Genomic DNA, 19676 nt, shown 5'->3' with positions numbered 1-19676 from the left:
ATTACATACCTTTTCCTATAAGGACCCCTGAGTTAAAAAAATACAACTAATCAATGTGTAATACTAATATTGTATAAACTGTAGGCATATATGTATATGTATGTACATAGTTCGTCCTCGTAGTTACATACATGTTTCCATTCCACACACGCTCATTAAGAGTAAACTACGAAATGGAGAGAGGGCAGATAGAGATAAATTGCGTATGAGGTGATGAGCATATCTTGTGTTTTGTTTTGTATTATAACCTTCAGTCAAAATGAAGCCAGAGGAACGGAAAGTTAGTCGGCGAGAACTTCAGAATCTAAGCTTTGCGGGTTGCGGTTTCCTTGGGATTTACCATGTGGGTGTGAGTGCTGCTATGCGACAGTATGCTCCAGACTTGATATTTAATAAAATATCTGGAGCGTCAGCGGGAGCAATGGCTGCAGTTTGCCTTATAGCAGGGACACCACTTCGTGAAATGGCCAACAAAATACTCTCTGCCTGTGCAATTTGTCGATCTCATGTAGGTGGGGCCTTCAATCCTGCATTCAACATTAGCACAATCATTGAAGATAGTTTAACGCAAATCCTACCAGAGAATGTTCATGAGTTAGTTAATGGGAAATTGCATATCTCTGTTACACGGGTCTATGATGGGACAAATGTCATCATCAGCAATTTTGTTTCAAAAAAAGAATTGATTGAGGTATGTGTTTAGTATGAATCATATTAGGGAGTATTTGTTGTATTATCAAAACCTATTATTGTTTTTTTTTAGGCAGTGGTTGCCTCATCCTTCATCCCTATTTTCTCCGGTATTATGCCTTATCGATATAGAGGTATACGTGTTATTGATGGAGGATTTTCTGTAAATGCACCCAAGTTGGATGATGGTACCATCACTGTAAGTCCCTTTGCAGGAGAATATTCTATTTGTCCTAAGGATTCTGGAAGAAACAAAATGTTACACAGAGTAATTCTATCCATCTTTAGCATCTTTTTATACAAACATTTTAATTACTTCTTTGCTTTACTATCAGCTTTATTTGACAGAAATTGGTCACAATATATCAATAGAAAATTTAGGTCGTATTGTCAAGGTGTTATATCCTCCTTCTCCTGGTGTTTTAGCGGAAATGTGCTCAGAGGGATTTAGAGACGCTATAGCTTATTTACAAAAGAATAATTTAATCAGCTGTAACCGATGCCTTTGTACAATATCGTCAATTTACTCTAAAAATAATTCGGATTTAATGCAGAAAAGTGAGGAAATTCGAAAGAATGAGACTGAAATGGAGAGTTCGAGTCATTTGCACAAGAATGGTACTACTTTTGAAGGAGATTGTATACAATGTCAAAAAGAAATTGAAGTAAATTAAATCCATAAGTTTGTATAGCAACACATATTTACTCAATTCATATCTTTCAAAGGATTCTAAAGAGAGTGTGCTACCTGAACAAGTTACGAGTGTTTTTGAGGATATGATGAATAAAGCAGATTATCTTAAGCAAAAAAGTTATCTTTATCGTTATGTTTGGCCTATTCTTCGCTATACTCCTCCTGTCATTATAACCCGATGGTTTCTTAATATTTCTTTATCAATGGGGGAAAAAGTATATTCTACTTTAGCCAATCATGTGCCATACCTTAGAGATGAAGAGAAAGTTTTCCAACTCCTCGAAAATGGGCTTATTTCACTCCTCAACAAAATATCGAAAATTCATGAAATACCCCCAGAAGAAGCGGATAATAAATGGTATTTCGCTTGTGATGTCAATGTTACTCAAATAGGAGATCAAACATCTGGTAAAAATATGGCTGAGTTAGATTCCGTAGATGGAGCTCCTACAGATGATGATAAGTTTCTTAGTCTGGAAATCACTTCAGTTATTGAGAATAAGTAATTTTCTAGTTCTTTCGGTCGTTGAATCAACCATTGTTAACTTTTGTTTCTTCATATTTAGTGACCAAAATATGATTGACAATAGTGACGCCATTCGATTCCAAGCAGATAATTTATGGAATGCAGTCCATGCACATGCTTCAAATACATATGTCAGTTCCCGAAAAGGCTCTCTTGCTGTAACAGAGATTCTATCTACGTTCAATTCTAAAAGAAACTCTAAGCAAACGTCTCGACAACCTTCAAGGCAGTTGTCACGGTCTGTCTTTTAATTCACGTTGTTTCTAGCCAAATATGTATGACTATACTAATTCTCTACCGTTTAACTTTCTTAGGAGAAGTTCAATTTGTAGTGATGGTGAACTTAACGGGATTTCAACAGATCCCCTTAATCAAATCATTGATATATCCGAAAATGAAAAGGCTGTATTCGATCTTCATTATCAAAATCCTACGGGTGATCTCATTACTGTTGCAATGTATGATGTGCCAAATCCTGAAAATGAGGCTACGGAGCTTAATCCAAGTCTGATACAGAATAGACTATTAATTGAACAAAAAGCTAGATCCTTTATGAACTCTGATACGAGTTGTGAATACTTGTCCAGCAATGATGACTCTAATTCATATTATTCGATTCACACTAACACCGCCGAGTCTCTTGAGGATATTGTTACTTCAACCAATAATGTTCCTCTGGATGATACCTCAGATATAAAATCGCCAAGCTCAACTATATATTCGGATTCCTCTTCTTCATCATACTCCTTACAGAACGCTTCCGTGTCGACAGCATCAAGTACAAAGGAAAGTAAACTAATATGTGCCTCTTCAGTAATGAAAAAATAAACTGAAATGTCTTCGTTCAGGTAATATCTTCATTGTTACTTACATGTGAAGATTTACTTAAACCTTTGCAAACCTGATCCATTAGTATTGATTTAAAATGTAATTCTTCTTTACAGGGAGGCTTACGGAAGTTATTTGCAAAATTGAAAATTTTATGATCGGGTTTGTTCGTCAAAAATACGCCGTACTTTATAGTCTTAGTTGGCGCGTTACGTTGTTTAATTACCGTGATTTTTATCTTTGAATACGTTACAATTATAATATATATATATATAGCATTTTCTTAGGATATTGAAATAGATATTTTAAAAAACAACCGGGTTAAGATTAAATCATTCAACCACACTTTCAAATGGCGTTTTTTCTTATATAAAAAACTAGAATATAGTCCAATTGTCAGTTGATATGATCAAACATTTGTTTAGTGCTTCTTTTTATTATTTTCTCTTGGAAGAATGTAATCTCTGAGGTAAGAATCCATGATTTACTTCGAAGGAATATGGGCTAGACGTAGTTGTTGAGAAAGGATTATTGAAATGTCCGGATTCTCCACGAGGAGAACCACCGAAGGGATGATGCCCGTCAGCGTTACTTATATAACCGATGTTTCCACGGTCGATAACAAAGCCATCGTCCCTACGTGGGGATAAGCTACGATCGATTTGATTAGAATTACCAAATTTACCGCGATTTACGTTTGCGCGGATCATAACAACACCTGTAATTCGAGGTTTTATTAGTTAGATTTGCAGAAATAACTCAGTAAAAATTAAAACATACTTCCGGAAGGATTAACATCGACTTTAAACCGTCGTTCGGGAGTGACAATACCATAATCGTAGTTATCATATAAATCTGTGATGTGATAGCCTTCTGTCGAGTCCAGTCCTAACTCTTTCAACGTTACCGAAACCTATGATTTAAGAACAATTAACATCATACATTTAATTTCGCATAGTCACATAGTACTAAGGAAGTTTTACCTCACTTGGAGTGCCATCAGTACGTCTATTGAGAAAAACAATGGCATAGGAGTATCGCCCTTGGAATACGGGTAAAATGGGTCTGGCCCAAATCTCAATTCCTTTTTGCTATAAAGATAAATGATTTCAAGTTAGCAAACAATTATAATAATTTAGTAATTTTTTTTAGATAAAAAATTAATTTCGATAGATTACTTTGTATATTCTACGTCCTTGAATACCCAAAGGATCTTGATTAACAGCAATTATATTTCTATTTTGAAGAATGGCTTTGTAATCGGTTTTAATTGTTCTTAGATCCACTGACATTAGGAGAGGAGCAGCAAATATGGCCCACATAGCCATTTGAGTCTTTGACTGTTCATAGCTTAAACCGAAATTGCCGATAATTAACTGAATAAAAAAGAGTAACGAATTAATAATGATAAACGACATCTAAGCGTCAGAACTGACCATGTCAGGATCATTCCAATGCCCAGGACCAGCATTTGGTATGATGATATCCTGATTATCACCGTAGTAATCTATCACACTAGCAACAGATTGCCAGCTGTCTTGAATATCGTCAAAGTTTCGCCACAAGTTACAACTATTAATAATACTTGTATAATTTGGCTGGAATAATAAAAATAGGTTAAAATTATTTCCACCCTGGTTATGTTGGAGTATGTAGACTACCTTCATTCCACTATAAGTTTGATATACAGGCCAGGAACAGGAGTATATCATGGGCCGCCCTGTACGATTGAGGTAGTAACCAAATTCGGGGTATCCTCTGTCCATATCCGTTGGAAGAGAATAACAACCGTCTAATTTAACATAATCTACTTCCCAGTCTGCAAATGTGTATGCATCAGTCTCTAAATGTCCCAAAATACCAGGATACCCAGCACATGTGAAGTTTCCATAATCTTCATAGATTCCAAACTTGAAGCCTTTAGAGTGAATCTGAAAAAAATAAATAATATATAATAATAAGAAATGCAAAAGTTGAAGGAAATAAGAAATATACACAAAGTGCTACTTTATCACTTTGTAAAAGTGCTATTATGTATATCTCTTGTCAAATGAACAATGTCTTCATTGTCATAAGAAAATTGATTCTCAAATGGCCTCAAGAAGATCAGTTAAGTGAATGAGCATGTTTATTATAATATTTATAGATTTACATAGACACCCATAGTTATGTGACATTATCATATTAAGTATTTCTAGATTCTGATAATCAGTTGATTATTTGATTATTTTGAAAGGTTGAACACCTTCTACTTCTTGTAAGAATTTTTAATTGATGTGTAAAAATAAAATAAAACAAAACAAATTAACTTTCACCAAGTTCTAATGACTTTGAAACAAATGTAAAAATGGAAACTAACAAAGTCTGCAAGGGCTTTCATGCCACTTGGAAATCTGAGATGATCAGCTTGGAGTCTTCCTCGATGATCTCTTTCATGAGCTAGCCAACAGTCATCAACGTTGACATAGGTATACCCCGCAGCTTGATATCCCTCTGTAACGAGAATGTCCGCCATTTGCTTGAAAAGTCTTTCACTAACAATAGGAAGAAAAAATGTACATAACTTTACATAACCCCTGTTTAAGTGAAGGTTTCTAACCTAATACAATTATGGGGATCATTCACGCAATCTGTGTTACATCTGAATCTTTCCCAAGCTAGCCATCCCATGGGTGGTGTTCGTGAGAGTCCATTGTCAAGAGATGTGACGACTTGAAGAGCCAGATTCAAAAACACAAGACCCTTCCACATTCTGAGTCCGCCAATTTATTTTGTTAGGTACTATATTATTACTTATTAGGTAATCTATGTGACGGTATGTCAATATACGTATTTTGAACTAACCAACTATTTAGAGAAAAACAAACTTGATTATATTATATGAATGACAGCAACTAATCAATGAATTGGGTTTATTTAGTCTTTAGATGATGGAGCACATGCCTCTAGAGGAAAGATCTGGAGGGAACTGAATCGCTGTTGTATTTTGGTGGATTTATGGGAGGAAGAGAGGAGTGCGCGTCTGTTGGATTTCGAGAAGAGTCAAGCGCTGCTCTTATTACTACAACTTTTATTTATATTGTATCTATGCATTCACATTATTTTATTATACAGTATTTTATGTAGTCAAGTGTACTACTACTCGATTTCAAGCAGAGAAAAGAAAGGAAGATATCACATATAATACATACAAAACACACTTCTATATAGAGCTGACGGATCAGGGTATGTAGTAAGTATCTGACTATACGTACACTGACATGATGCGGCTTAAAACGCGCCTTGCAATATTATTGTGTGATTATTTTTGAGAAGTGAATTAATTAGTTAGATAATACATATCTCTTACAGATTATATTTTATGAATTATGATATCAAAATCCAAGGGGGAACTTGAATGGTTCAATATCACATTGATCATTCATACTAGTTAAACAACAGTTATGATAAACTCACAGACCCGTCAATCCCTCTCTGGCTTCGATACAATAATTAGTAATCATCCACATATATTACAAATTCATTTTCACCTCAACTGGAAACCACGTGAATCCCTCAATAGTTTCTCTTTCAATCATCATGAGAAATATTCATTTAATTATATTATTATATCATTAAAACCATGACCATATTATGATACTATACCTAGTGAAAGTCGAGCAAGTTATTCCCGGGTATCATCTTTTTTTTCCTGCTCCTAACGTAAAAATATCAATGAACACAAACTACGATCATCATGATTAGGAAATGACAGATAAATATAATCATGAACGGTAGCAAATTCTTTATTATAGTGATCAGTACATACTACTCCTGATATAGCCACTTTTTTCCTTTAATAACTAACAAAGATTACTTCCTTATATAACCATAAAACAAATAGCAAAGGCACATATATATATTATAATATCAGCAGTAGGCGAAATAATATAAATTATAATATATTATTATTTAAAAACAGTATTATATATATATTGAAACATAGATACACAAGTGCCAAACGCTCTCCTTAGTGTGGTTGTTTTGAAGTATCATCCTAAGCAAAATAAATGCAACAGGGGAACCAAATATATTTTTACATTGCTTCTACTGAGCTTAATATCGTGACCGGAAGTTACGCCCTGGGGAGTTTCGCCCTCATACATATAATCTAGGCAGCATAAATGTATCTTTCACATATAATTTAAGGTCTTCCTTTAGTTCAACTTGAAGTCCTTTGTCATTACGTCATTTGAGTAATTGAGAAACTGCTCGGGGCGTAATATCCTAGAACCGCTTGATATCCGTATTCCTATATGTATATATAGGAATACAGAGGCGTCAGAAGGCGGAGGGACAGCAGACCCCTCCCCCCAAAATATCCAAATTTCCAAAAAAATGAATTTTCTGTGAATAGCTTTGGATTTTCTTTTCCAATAAATTTAACTTTTTGTCAATAGCTGTGGATTTTTGAAATTTGTTTACAAAGAATTTCATTTAATTTTTTTTTCCAAAAAAATTAACTTTCAGTGACTAGCTATGGTTTTTTTAAATTAAAAAAAAAAAAAAAAATTTGAGGAATCTTTTCCCAAAAAATTTAAAATTTTGGGATTTTTTTTTCCAAAAAATCAAATTTTTTGTATACAAATGTGAATTTTTGAAATTCCATTCCAAAAAATTTAATATCGCAAATTTTTTTACAAGAAATTTAATACTTTGAATTAAATTTTTGAATTCTTTCAAAAGTTTAATTTTTGATATATTTAAAAGTAAAAGTTAATTTTTAGAATTTATTTTTCCAATTTATTTTTTACGTTTGTTGTCAAAACTTTAAACATTAATAATTCCACCATTCAAAGACTATTAAATCGTAAGGCTTGCATTATTCGGATCACATGTGCAATAAATTATGCATCTCATTTTTTTGGTTGTAAATGGAGCAATTTGCTAATGCAAGCTAGTTCCTACTTATACAAAACTTGAACAAAATATGATTTCTTTAAATTATAGTAGAAAAGTGAAGATGATGACATTATCTAAATATTTATCCCTATTCAAAACTTCCATCATAAATGATTATTTCAAGGCCGGTTTCAAATCAAATGTATGTGTTTTTTTTAGAGCAGCCATATTTTTATTTTATACTACATATTCCATTATTTATTTACTTCTTTTTTTGCTCAAGGTTACCATATGTAGTTTTTGAAATAGTAGTATAATGTATAAAATATGGATTAAAAATGATTTGAAACTATACTATAGCCCGTTGAAAAAACAAAAAAGGCTTGTCATGGATATGAAATCACTATTTCGTTTACAGGTACTTAGGTACTGTTCAAGATCTCCTCCTCCACATACGGGAGAAGGAGGGGGAATAAAGACAACAAGAACTACAGTCCTCAAAACCGGAAGAAAAATAAGAAAAGGAAGGAAAACTTTTTCGGAATAGGAAACGTTTTGTTATCTATTTTTTATGGAATATGCATGACAAAAAATATAAGTGGTATGAATTTATAATATAAATGCGTGCGTCTGCCTTTTTTCTTCTTCTTCAAAACTCCATAAGGTGTTTCCCTTCTTATTTCTTGGTGGTGCGTGCGGGTGATGAAAAATAATAAAAATAAAGAAATGTTCAGATATGTAGAAACAGAAAAATCCCTTCGAGGTCAAGGCTCTTACTTCTACATTTATATATATATCTCAGTACCTCCACCTCTCAAATATATTATTATATTGTAAAAAATATCAAAGGATTTTGCATTTAGAAATTAGACATATAAAAATCTATAACTTGTTAAAATATAATAAATTGATAAATGTACATCAAATTTATGACCAGAGTTGAAGGTTAATTAATAAAAATACCAGGTTATACCATAATGCACTGTGTACGACTGATGTTTGACTTCCCCCACGCTTTTTGATATTGACGTCATTTTGAAGGGTTGTGTATATAGTCAAAATCTGTTTTTCTTCCTCACCAGCAGTCGTTACGATACATTAAATTGAATATTGCATTAATAGTGACGTCATACACTATGATTGGTTGCGTGTTTTGTGCAAATATGCCTGCCTTGTCTAGCAGTCGGTACGATACATCAAATTGAAAATTCTAGCAAGCCCGATTACATGATGGTCCAACCTTTTTATTTCTTTTAACTTTGACTAGATCTGCCGGTATGTAAAAATAAAACAAACTAAAAATGACTTTGTAACCCTGACCATTGGAAGAATGAAATAAATTGCAATCATCAATGTTCGTAGAAGAAAAATAATTACAAATCCCCTTCATACGGATATACTTGGATGTCGATCCTCAATTCTACTTTTAATTAGTCAAACAAGGACTTATTATTATTACTCACCAACCGATCCTCAGAATTACTCCTCGTTATCCGTGAGCCCACAGACTTTATTCAAAGATGCTCCGTGCTCAAAAATTAAGGAATAACAACTTCAGAAAATTAAAAGAAACAGGTCATACTTTTTTACATGAATTTTTATAGGCAGGAATTACTACTATATCGTTCCTCAATTCTTCTCTTAGTTAGTCTAATAGGGACTTTCACTCATAACTCCGCAACAAATACTGAGTGACACACTTTATCTTCCATACACTATTTAGTGATTACTTTATACTTCAATGTTCTCTCTGCCATAACATACAAATAATGATAACAGCTTTAGAAAATAAGGAACACTGTTCAGGCTGTAAATACAAAAGGTATCGTACTCGTATGGGTCAGATTTTTTAAAACTATATGCATGTATATAATACATTCATAATAACCTATTATGTAACCCTTTGAGGAGCGTCAGCAGGATATATATATATATTTTTTTTTTTTGGGGGTGGAAATAATTTGAAAAAAAAATCATAAATCAAGAGCTATTTGTAAAAAGTTAAAATTTTAGGGAAAAAAATTCCAAAATTATTATAAATATACTCCTTTTTTTTTGGTAAAGAATTCAAATATAAAATTTTTTTGAAAAAAGTTTTTAAATCCATCAATATTCGAAGAAAAAATGTTTTGAAAAAAAAATTGAAAAGTTAGAATTTTAGGAAAAAAAATCGAAAAATTAAATTTCAAATGTTGTATTATTTGCGAGAATGACGAAAAAAAGTAAAAATTCCTTAATTTGGTGTGTGCGCTCCAGCCCCTACAGCCCACACCCTGCGTACGCCTGGTCTTTAGGTGCTCGTATAAGTATATCTGCATTTGTATAATATATTCATAATAGCTTGTTACGCAACTTTCTCTGGGGCGTCTGCAGGATTATATTTTTAAGGGGAGGAGCTGTTTTTTTGTAATTTTTTTTTGAACAAAATTCAAAAATCCATACTTGTTCATAAGAAATTAAAGTTTTTTACAACTAATTTCATAAATTAAATTTTAATATGATTAAATAAATAAAAAAGTCACAAAATGACTAGAAAAACAAAACAAAAATGCCTTAATTTGAGGGGCTGCAGCACCTACAGGCTTCCTCTTGCGGACGCCCCTACCATTAGGTAGGCAATGTGAGACGATCCGGAATAGAAATACAAACCACGAAGAGAACCACAGAATATGATGTTGTTATGTATATTATATCCAGGAAGGAAGAGGATATATAGATATTAGATATTTGGATCCAATACCCTACAAAAGTGGACGACAAATTATGGAATGTATTCTACACACAATATAATATGTACTACTACATTATAGAACGTGTTGTGGAAGGATAAATGGGAAAAATGTCTAAGGTCTTAACCTCAGTTATTTTGTATTATATATATGTACATACATATAAACCTATTGCTTATTATTCCTCCTTATTGGTACAATGAGTGGTTCAAAGATCAGACTACATATTTTTATAATTTGCACTTAACTTCAAGTTATAAACAGAAGAAGAATTACAAAAATACAGACAAGTCATGAGAGTATGTTACTCAATAGAATCATCTATTAGAACTGGGGCTGGGGAAAAAAAATCAAAAAAATCGACAGCTATTCACAAAAAATTAACTTTTTTGGAAAAAAATTGTAGACAAATTTAAAAATCCATACCTAACAAGGGAAAATTAAATTAAATTTCAAAAATGTAAAAAAATTCAAATATTACATTTTCTAGAAAGAAGCAAAAATACATTTTTTTTTTGGAGGGGGGTTGATGTACAGCCCCTCCAGCCCACCTTCAGCGCCCTCCCAGTACTCCCAAGGGGTACACATATCCCTATTTAATAACTACTGATGGGTCAAGACAGAGTTTTAAATGATACCGATCCAGACAGAATTTTTCTATGAAACATTTATAGACAAAACTTTTCTTTGAGATCAGTCCGGACCGAACTCCTTTTTAGGACCGAAATATTATAGGTTTCCCAGACGGAATGCTAACTTTTGTATGTTCATTGTACAACGTTATAGGATATTAATATCAAGATACAATTTCTCGGGATTTAAACATTTTATTCCCGGGAACTGAGAAAACCTAGTATACAATATAGGTAATAGGCCTTTAGAAAGTTCCTGTTTACATGTAATGTATGTTTTAAGCACCACTTCCAAATTTCATTTCCCCCTTTATATAACATCTGACATTTGAACCCGAAGGAACGAGACCTCCTAAAAAATTTTATCCAACATGGAAGTACAGTCGAATCTATATAAGTGCCAAATTTGTATAGGATCAACTTTTTTTCGAAGAAACCAGTTTTTTGATTATTGGTAAATTGGTCAATATTTTTTTTGTATTATTAAACTTTGAGCTTTACCATAATAAAATTCGTCAAACAACCTTTTTCAACAGTGCTCAGGCTCTAACTTTATTCAAATCCTTAATTTGATCATACAAAAATATGTTTTACGTATTTTAGCGATATAAAATTAATTTTCAGATTCTTTAGGAGCAGTCTTTTTTATGAGAATTCTTTAAAATTATCATGATACTTTTGTGTTTTTAAAATTGGACCTAGTTTTAAAAAAAAAAAAATCCTTTAATGTTTTTTATATCTTGATCATCTTCATTTTCATCTTTCTTTGCTGTTATTCAGCGTTCTGTACGTTGATTGGTTGAATTAGAATTGGTATATGTATAGCAGTGATCAATTCCCAACATATATTAAACAATAATTCTATATATGGAAGAATTGACTAAGTACCAACTGATTGTGGGCCTTCTTTCTGTTTCTCTTTGGAGTAAAGGTTGCATGATACAATCAAGGTGTCCTACTTGTTTTATCGAATCGAAATTTTCTTGTATTGTTTGACTACATTCATTTTATTTATAAAAGTAAAAACAAATTCGGAATTAAAACCTTCCTTTAGAATTCGTTTAACCCTTCATTAGTGAACTGGGATTTTCTGCACCCCAATTTTGATGAAATTGATTTACTTTTTTTAAATAGCTTTTAATACGGGAAACACCATTATTATGCTTCTGAAACATCTTTCTAGATTAATTCAACTTGTTGTTACAAAGGTGTATTTTCTTGGATCAATTTGCAAATTTTGACAGTTTTAATCCAGTTTTCATGAATTTGATTAGTTTGTTCACTTTTAAGTCGTTCTTTTGCTTTGTCTATTTCCTTTTATGCAATATAAGGTTGTCGCATTATTACAAATGTAATATCAACTGCTATATCATCTATCACACTCATTCTCATCAAAGTTATTGAGTACATTTTAATTAACAAAAGTTCGATAAAAGTAATTAATATTTCATATAATTATTTAGTTGAAAATGAAATTATAATATTTCAACTATAATAAACACAAATTATATCTTGTTGATTCCCAAATATAATTCACTTATGATTAATTAGTGTAATTGAGTCTATGTCAACTGACTATCAAGAAATATAATTCACTTAATATTTGGGTTATCGTTTTACCCAAGTTCAAGAACTCTGTTAACGGAGGCTTTAAAATATTAAGATACAGACTATGCAAATTTCTGAGAGTTACTGTTAATTAACAGCTCAAAAACTTTGAGGAGTTAATCACATGTGAAGTTATATAAATCCTTTTGTGCTATTAAATAACTAGTAAGAGTACCTGGCAATTGTCATTGCTTGGAGTTATATGCACAAATTATTCATGCCCCCCCATTCATTGTATGATGAATTGGAAAAATTTCATATTTTTCATTTCTATCTATAATTCTACCAAAAAGTTTTAATTGGTTATTATTATTAGGATAATAATCATAATTTAGATTCCTCTAGGAGGAAAAAATGGGAAAGTGCTTGTCATCGAAAGGACCCCTTAGGAAAATACTCTAGAATGTGTGAGAATCATTTTGAGGAAAATGCTTATAAAATGGATTTAAAAGGAGAATTGCTGGGACTACTTTTAAAAAGAAAATTGAAAAAAGATGTATCCCTTCCAGAGATCTCATACGTGGAGAAGGATTTGAGCAAGCTCCAAGGGAAACGAAATGAATTAAGATAGTGGACCATTTTAAAGAAGATTCTAATGAAATATATTTGGAGACATTAGACAAATCATCCCAACCCAACGTAAAATCAACTCAAACACTTTTGTTAGAAAAGGTAATGCACCTAATCAAGCATGTGTATACCGGATTATACAAATTAGTAGGGATTCTAATATCACAAAATATTCACTCATTCTAGAACTCGAGTCACTAAGGAAACAGAATGCAGATTTACACGAAAAAGTGAAAATCTTTCAATCGGAAAATAGATTATTAAAGTCTAAATCTAATTTTAAGGAAGCGATGAAAGGAGAACTTGGAAAGAGATTTACTAAATCTCAATGTAAACTCATTATCAGTGGGAAAAGGTTTGGAAAATGGAATGTGGAGGATTTTGTTAAAGGACTGGTACTGAACTAATGGTTGTTGAAAATGCTCCCGTCACTAATGTAAATATACTAATCTTCCATCTCCTTTTAGGTCCTATTTGGAGCGAAGTAGATTCAGAAGTTAACATATAATTTTATCCAGACTTTGATGAAATAATTTATCAACAAATCATTGAAGGTGAGATTGAGATACATGATGAAAATACAATAGAACAACCATCTAATGATTTACATGTTCCTAAAATCTGTGAAGATGAAGGATTTATTTATGTTGCTGGATATGTGGCCAAATTGTTACATCAAAAATTTCCTAAAAATTTGGGCTGTAATACTTTCAGCATCCAAGTTCCTCCAAGTCCATGGCTTAAAACATTGTCAAGAGAGGGACTCCTTCAACCATCGGAATCTTTTTTTGAATTTTGCAAAAATACAGAAGTATTTCATTAAGTTTCAAGTGAATTTTTTGATACCGAATCATATGTGTTGGATTAACTCATCAGCATAATTGTTAAAAAGTATCCTAAGGAAGAATATGAAGCTTAAAAAAAATTATATTCGCACTCGTACATTCATTAGTGTATTAATATTGTAAACAAAAGTAGCATAAAAAGAAAAATAGCAAGTAACGTGCGAAAAACTGCTCAATTCATTAGTTAAAAAATAGAGACGGAAATTATATATATATATATTTTTTTTTTTTAGGCTCATTATTTAATTTTAAACAATAAAATTTTGAAATGTGAGTGCCTGTGTTCTAGCTAAGTCTAAGAACCTTGTCATGCAATTCCTCGGAAATTGGATGGCCAACATTTTTTTCCAAGTAAAAGAGTTCTTCTTTAACACAAGTGTAATGCTTTTGGGAGCGAAGTGTTCTTCTTGTGTCAAATCCACAAAGAGTCAATATGGGAACTGTTTGACCGTTGATTAATTAGTTCTATTTCAATAAAGTATTCGTTTTAAGATACTTAAGTTTAATTAAATTATATCATAACAATATATATATTGTGATTTTTTTTTTTAATTCATGATCCCTAGTATATGTAATTATGTTGCACTTTATTACAATGACCTATTATTTTATACCGGGAGTGACGAAGTAACACGATCTTTTGTAAGATTGAACTCTACACATTCTCCAAGGAGTCTTCATCTAGTACCTTCTATTTGATGAAGAATGCTTATGATAATTTATAGGCATTCTAACAAATGACAGTTTATACAAATAACTTATAAGTAATTACGATATATATGGATTGAATATATTGTTCTTGGATTGAATGATAGAATTGATGATGACAAGGCTGAAGAGATAACACAAAATAACTAATAAGCCTTCAATTTAATTTTTTTAATGGATTTGAGTGAAATCCGAAAATCTTCTTCGTTCCTCGCTGTAGTCCACTATGGCAAAATGATCTTCTGTAGAAACTGAGACTTAGCTCCATATGCTTCACTACGACGTGGAAGATCCTCAATGGGTTTGAATGTCTTTTAATAAAATTGAGACTTTTTCAAATTGTAGAATCAAAAATGTAGATTGTTTCTTTTTTTATACGATGGAAAATGTAAACAAAACACGCAACTACTTATGCACTATGACGTCACTATTAAAAGCGTGGTGGAAGTCAAACATCAGTCATGATATAACCTTGTATTTCTATTAACCTTGGGCTGTAGTATATTAAAATCTTCAGTCTGCACGAATGAACGTCAGCTATAGCAAAGGATAGAAACAAGGATACAGTTATAAACTTGAGATATGAACCACATCAGGTTTTTTATAGTTCTTTTTCATCTGATAAGTTGCTTTACAAACTCCGGTCCAGGAAAAAATTAAACTATTGCCGATATATTACTTTATATTAGTTTATCGATGCGTATATTGCTCAATTTTAATTTCAACATCAGCTACAGGAAAAATGTTGATTGGCCAACTTTTTACTACATCAATTAGAGTTCAAAATCATTTCTCTAGATGTAACTACCAATTATTATCAACTATTGGTATTAAACAGTATTATTTTTGGTTATTTTTTTTGGTTATATTATCGAGGAACATATGAACTTAGCTTTCATAGTATAGAAGATAATTCTCCAAAAAATCTTCCGTTTTCTATAGGCACACTTGCACGTATTTACTTCAATACTTAGATATTCTCTTCCCAAGAATGTAAGGATGATAATAACAATTTAAGAAATATGAGGTGATGAGCCAAGGAGTACATTAGTCTCTAGAGCGCAATCTGGCTCAGCTTTAGCTACAAACACACTGGTTTTCCAAAGTCACATTCATTATCATAACTTTTGAAAAACATTTTTCTTAACTTTTTTCATATGAAGCGCACGCTCGTTGCTGCATGCAAAACGCTTGCAATATTTTATAAATATAACGACATTATTATTTCTTTGATCAAAAATGACTTTACACATTACACACCAACACACATCTTATTTTTCATTCACTAATAGAATCAATTTTATTTTTGAAAGACTGTTCCACGACAAATAGCCAGATCTTAAAAAAACAATTTAATTAAGTCAAATTGTATCAACTCACTAAAGACTCAAATTGTATCTCATAGTCACATAATGATAGCTCTAATTATATTAATGTATTATTATTTTAGACTAAAGGATGGTAAAGTTGATGGTATTATAAATGAATAGTCGTCAAACTCACATGGATATAGACAAACTTTGCTTTATTTATATAAATGAAAGAAAAACAAACAAATATGACGTCAATTTATACTCGTTTTGTCAGCTGATACATTCTCTAAATCATTCAAACTTTTTGTCGTGTCTACGTATTTCTTTCTACATGGTATACACTAAAAGATATAAGCGAATCTTTGTATTCCTATTTGATATTATTATGTACTACATGTGAAAAATCTTATTATAAAATGAGTTTTCATAGAGACCCTTAAGCTTATGAACCTTCCATTCCGCCTCCACTTTTTTTCATATAACACCTTTCGTGTTCATTTCCCTATAAAGGGGCAAGAACAAAGGTAATATTACACAATAATCAAACATCAAACGTCCAAAAAAATGGTCCTTCAAAAATAATGATTTATTTTTGGAAGGATACCGAAAAATAAAAGGAATTAAATTTTCATAATAAATGAAAAATATCAAACTTATAAAATATAAAAATATGATTGAATAAAAAAAATCAACCCTAGAAATTAAGGAATAAAAAATAAGGCCGTATTTTTAAGAGTTAAAAAGACAGTTTTTGTAGTCTAAAAATAGATATTGATGAAATAGGATGTCGTATTCGGCATAAATGAACAACAAAAGTATACTTGAGAATAATACATTCAACACTTGGTATCAAAAAATGAGATTTGAGTATTAAAAATGAAGAGAAACATCAAAATAAGTGCACGTAATACGTGGTACAAAAACAGAATATTTATTTATTGGCAGCATGTTTGGAACTAAAATACTCATAACATGAGGCAAGTTAGAGAAATATGGTATAAGTATTATTGCAAAATATATGTTTTATCTATAATGCTTAATCAAATAAAAATCATGTAACTTGGTTTAAATTGATAATTTTAAAGAAACAACGTCATAATTTTATTTTTTGGGACATTTTACAGATTTTCAAATCAAAACTCGCCAATGATGGACTATTTTTTTTGGACATTTGATGTTTATTTTCTTGTTTAGAAGAATGAAATGAAATAATAAAAATATGATTTGATACCGAATTCTCTGATTTTATTATTAAGGGTCCATCCTAATATATATGGATCCCTTTAATTATCAAAATTAGAATTAATTGAAATTATTCACGGTCAACCTCAGGGTATTTCAAATGGAAAATCAGGGATTGAATTGTTATTTAAATATAAGTAGGATGCATATTCATAATAATCATTAACCAATATTCGTATGAATGATGCATAGATAATTAATTAGCTAATGAAACAACCTCAAAGCTTTGCCAAAGATTTAATAATTATGTACGTTTCTGCATATATGGGTCACAGTTTAATACATTCTGTAAAAGGGAATTGCAAATATTGCTTTTTTGTTATTCTTTTTGGTTTTTCTTTTTTTAAGGCTGATCTTGTCCTCCTCCAACATTTTGTTTTTGCATCTTTTTCAAGGTCTAAAGAGAGTTTTCGGTTTCTCTTCTTAGTCCCTATATATAAACAAACTAGTGATGGACATAAGTCTGAAAATCCTAGACCGCTCTGAGATCTTTTGGATTTTTAGTGTAACAAAGTATTTCGTCATTCTATTAGATCGTTCTGGACCGGTCTCTAAGAAAACATTTAATCTAGATCAGCTCCAAAAAAATCAATCTGGATTAGTCTCACCCAAGGTTATTAGAAATAAAAGGTTAAATCATCATATAATCGGCCTTGCTCAAATTTTCAATCTGATGTATTTTACCAACTGCTGGGCAAAACAGGCGGATTTTGACAAAACACGCAACCACTCATAGTCAATGACGTCATTATTGCTGGAATTTTCAATTTAATGTATTGTACCGACTGCTGGGAAAGAAAAACAGATTTTGACAAAACACACAACCAATCATAGTCTATGACGTCAATATTAAAAGCGTGGTGGAAGTCAAACATCAGTCTTACACGCGTCCTGGCTTAAGCTTGTATTTCTATTAAACTTGGCCTCATCTAAAATTTACTAGACCGATTATATTGATGAATTGTTGAAGACGTCGTCATGCGTGTTTCAAAAGGTTCCAATACCTTATGGGGACAGTTTTGTATCTATATATTTGTTACCTCTATATAGTCCATTTGGACTATATGGAGACAGGAGATTATAGAAATACCTCAAATAGTTCGAACTCTTAGTAATATTAGCATCATAGAGAGCTCTATAAGCAAATTCTGACCAACAGATTTAAGCACCATCTTTCGTCTAATCTTATAACTATAATGTATTTAATAAATAAATATATAAAATCACAATAATTGTAATTATATTTACTAATTTGAAGTTAATTGTTTTGATCAAAGGAAACATGGACATTAATTTTGATTTTATAAATTAATTTATTAAATACATTTTTAATTCACATTATCGTAATAGTTATAACAATAATCTGTCCGATATTTAGGTTGATCGGGACTTAGTAAAAACTTATCGCAAAAACATCCTCCATATAGTTTTCATAAAGTATGCTCAGGGACTTTATGATAAAAGGATTTGAAGGAATTGTCCCCATATAGTCCACTGTCCCCATAAAGTCCAGCTACCATTTCAAAATTGAGAACATTGGCACAATAACGTCATACGAAGTTAACTGCTTTACATATCAATCATATATGTATATCACATAAATCAGGATGGCGAAGAAAATTTTTCGAAGGATTGAGATCGAACAAAATTGATCCATAGATCGAGACCAAAAAAATCGATCCACGATTTGAAAAGATATAATTTCGTTCTATGGTCTGAGATCGCAATCTCATGTTTGTTGAACTCATAAATCCGAATAAGGGAGAATATCGTTTCATATATTGAGATTGAAAAATTATGTCTATGATTTAAGAACGATTACATTTCGGTGAATGGACCAAGATTGCAGTCTGGACCAAAATATCGGTCCAAATATTTTATAAAAAATAATTGAAGACCGAACCAGAAAAGTTTCGGTCTTGGACCGATATCAACACTAATAAGTATTAATACCTATGTAGATAGTAGACATGTGTTTTTCTCATTAGTTTTATAAGTACAAGCATAAAAGGCTTCCGATTCTATTAATAATTAGATAATTGGACACTATTTAGACCACGGTTGACTTACTTTGAGTCTTGTGATCCTTTTGTTCTTTATCTTTAATTCCAATATGGATGATGAAACTTTGTTGCACTGAGTGACCATTTTGAATGCGAGTGAATTTAGATTTGAGCTAATTGGTGTTTCTTCTCATACTTAAGTATATTATACCTATTTTAATCGGTGAATTAAAAGATGAGTCATTTTAGAATAATATAAGACATCTGGATACTTATCATTCATTAAAGAAGGTCCTTGAGTTGGCATCTTCATTATTCTGGATATTATTGATTTTTTATAGTTCCACCAATTCAATATCCATTTAAACACACATTTAAATGTTACCAACTGTGGGATAATTATTTCT

General features: G+C 31.5%; 2 protein-coding genes across 3 annotated transcripts; one reads left to right on the top strand and one right to left on the bottom strand.

Annotated features, from left to right (window-relative positions):
* On the top strand, nt 1–3054 carry LOC121117201 (uncharacterized). The gene is made up of 7 exons (XM_040711553.2): nt 1–691; nt 764–958; nt 1026–1355; nt 1417–1886; nt 1951–2148; nt 2225–2758; nt 2855–3054. The coding sequence occupies exons 1-6, from the start codon at nt 260–262 to the stop codon at nt 2736–2738; spliced, it is 2139 nt and encodes a 712-aa protein (XP_040567487.1). The 5' UTR covers nt 1–259; the 3' UTR covers nt 2739–2758; nt 2855–3054.
* On the bottom strand, nt 2940–6153 carry LOC121117202 (alpha-N-acetylgalactosaminidase). 2 transcript variants are annotated; one of them, XM_040711556.2, is made up of 8 exons: nt 5338–6153; nt 5098–5272; nt 4400–4669; nt 4175–4336; nt 3917–4114; nt 3722–3829; nt 3519–3651; nt 2940–3456 (listed from the first exon to the last, which is right to left on the bottom strand). In XM_040711556.2, the coding sequence occupies exons 1-8, from the start codon at nt 5487–5489 to the stop codon at nt 3176–3178; spliced, it is 1479 nt and encodes a 492-aa protein (XP_040567490.1). In that variant the 5' UTR covers nt 5490–6153; the 3' UTR covers nt 2940–3175. The 2 variants fall into 2 exon arrangements, with proteins under 2 accessions (XP_040567490.1, XP_040567489.1); XM_040711555.2 differs by having other exon boundaries at nt 4175–4669; nt 5338–5878.
* Between the last annotated feature and the right edge of the window lie 13523 nt (nt 6154–19676).

This window comes from Lepeophtheirus salmonis, chromosome 5 (assembly GCF_016086655.4).
Source record: "Lepeophtheirus salmonis chromosome 5, UVic_Lsal_1.4, whole genome shotgun sequence".
Taxonomy (NCBI): Eukaryota; Metazoa; Arthropoda; class Copepoda; order Siphonostomatoida; family Caligidae; genus Lepeophtheirus; species Lepeophtheirus salmonis.
Note: the sequence above shows the minus strand (reverse complement) of the source record. Positions and strands in the feature narration are given on the sequence as shown.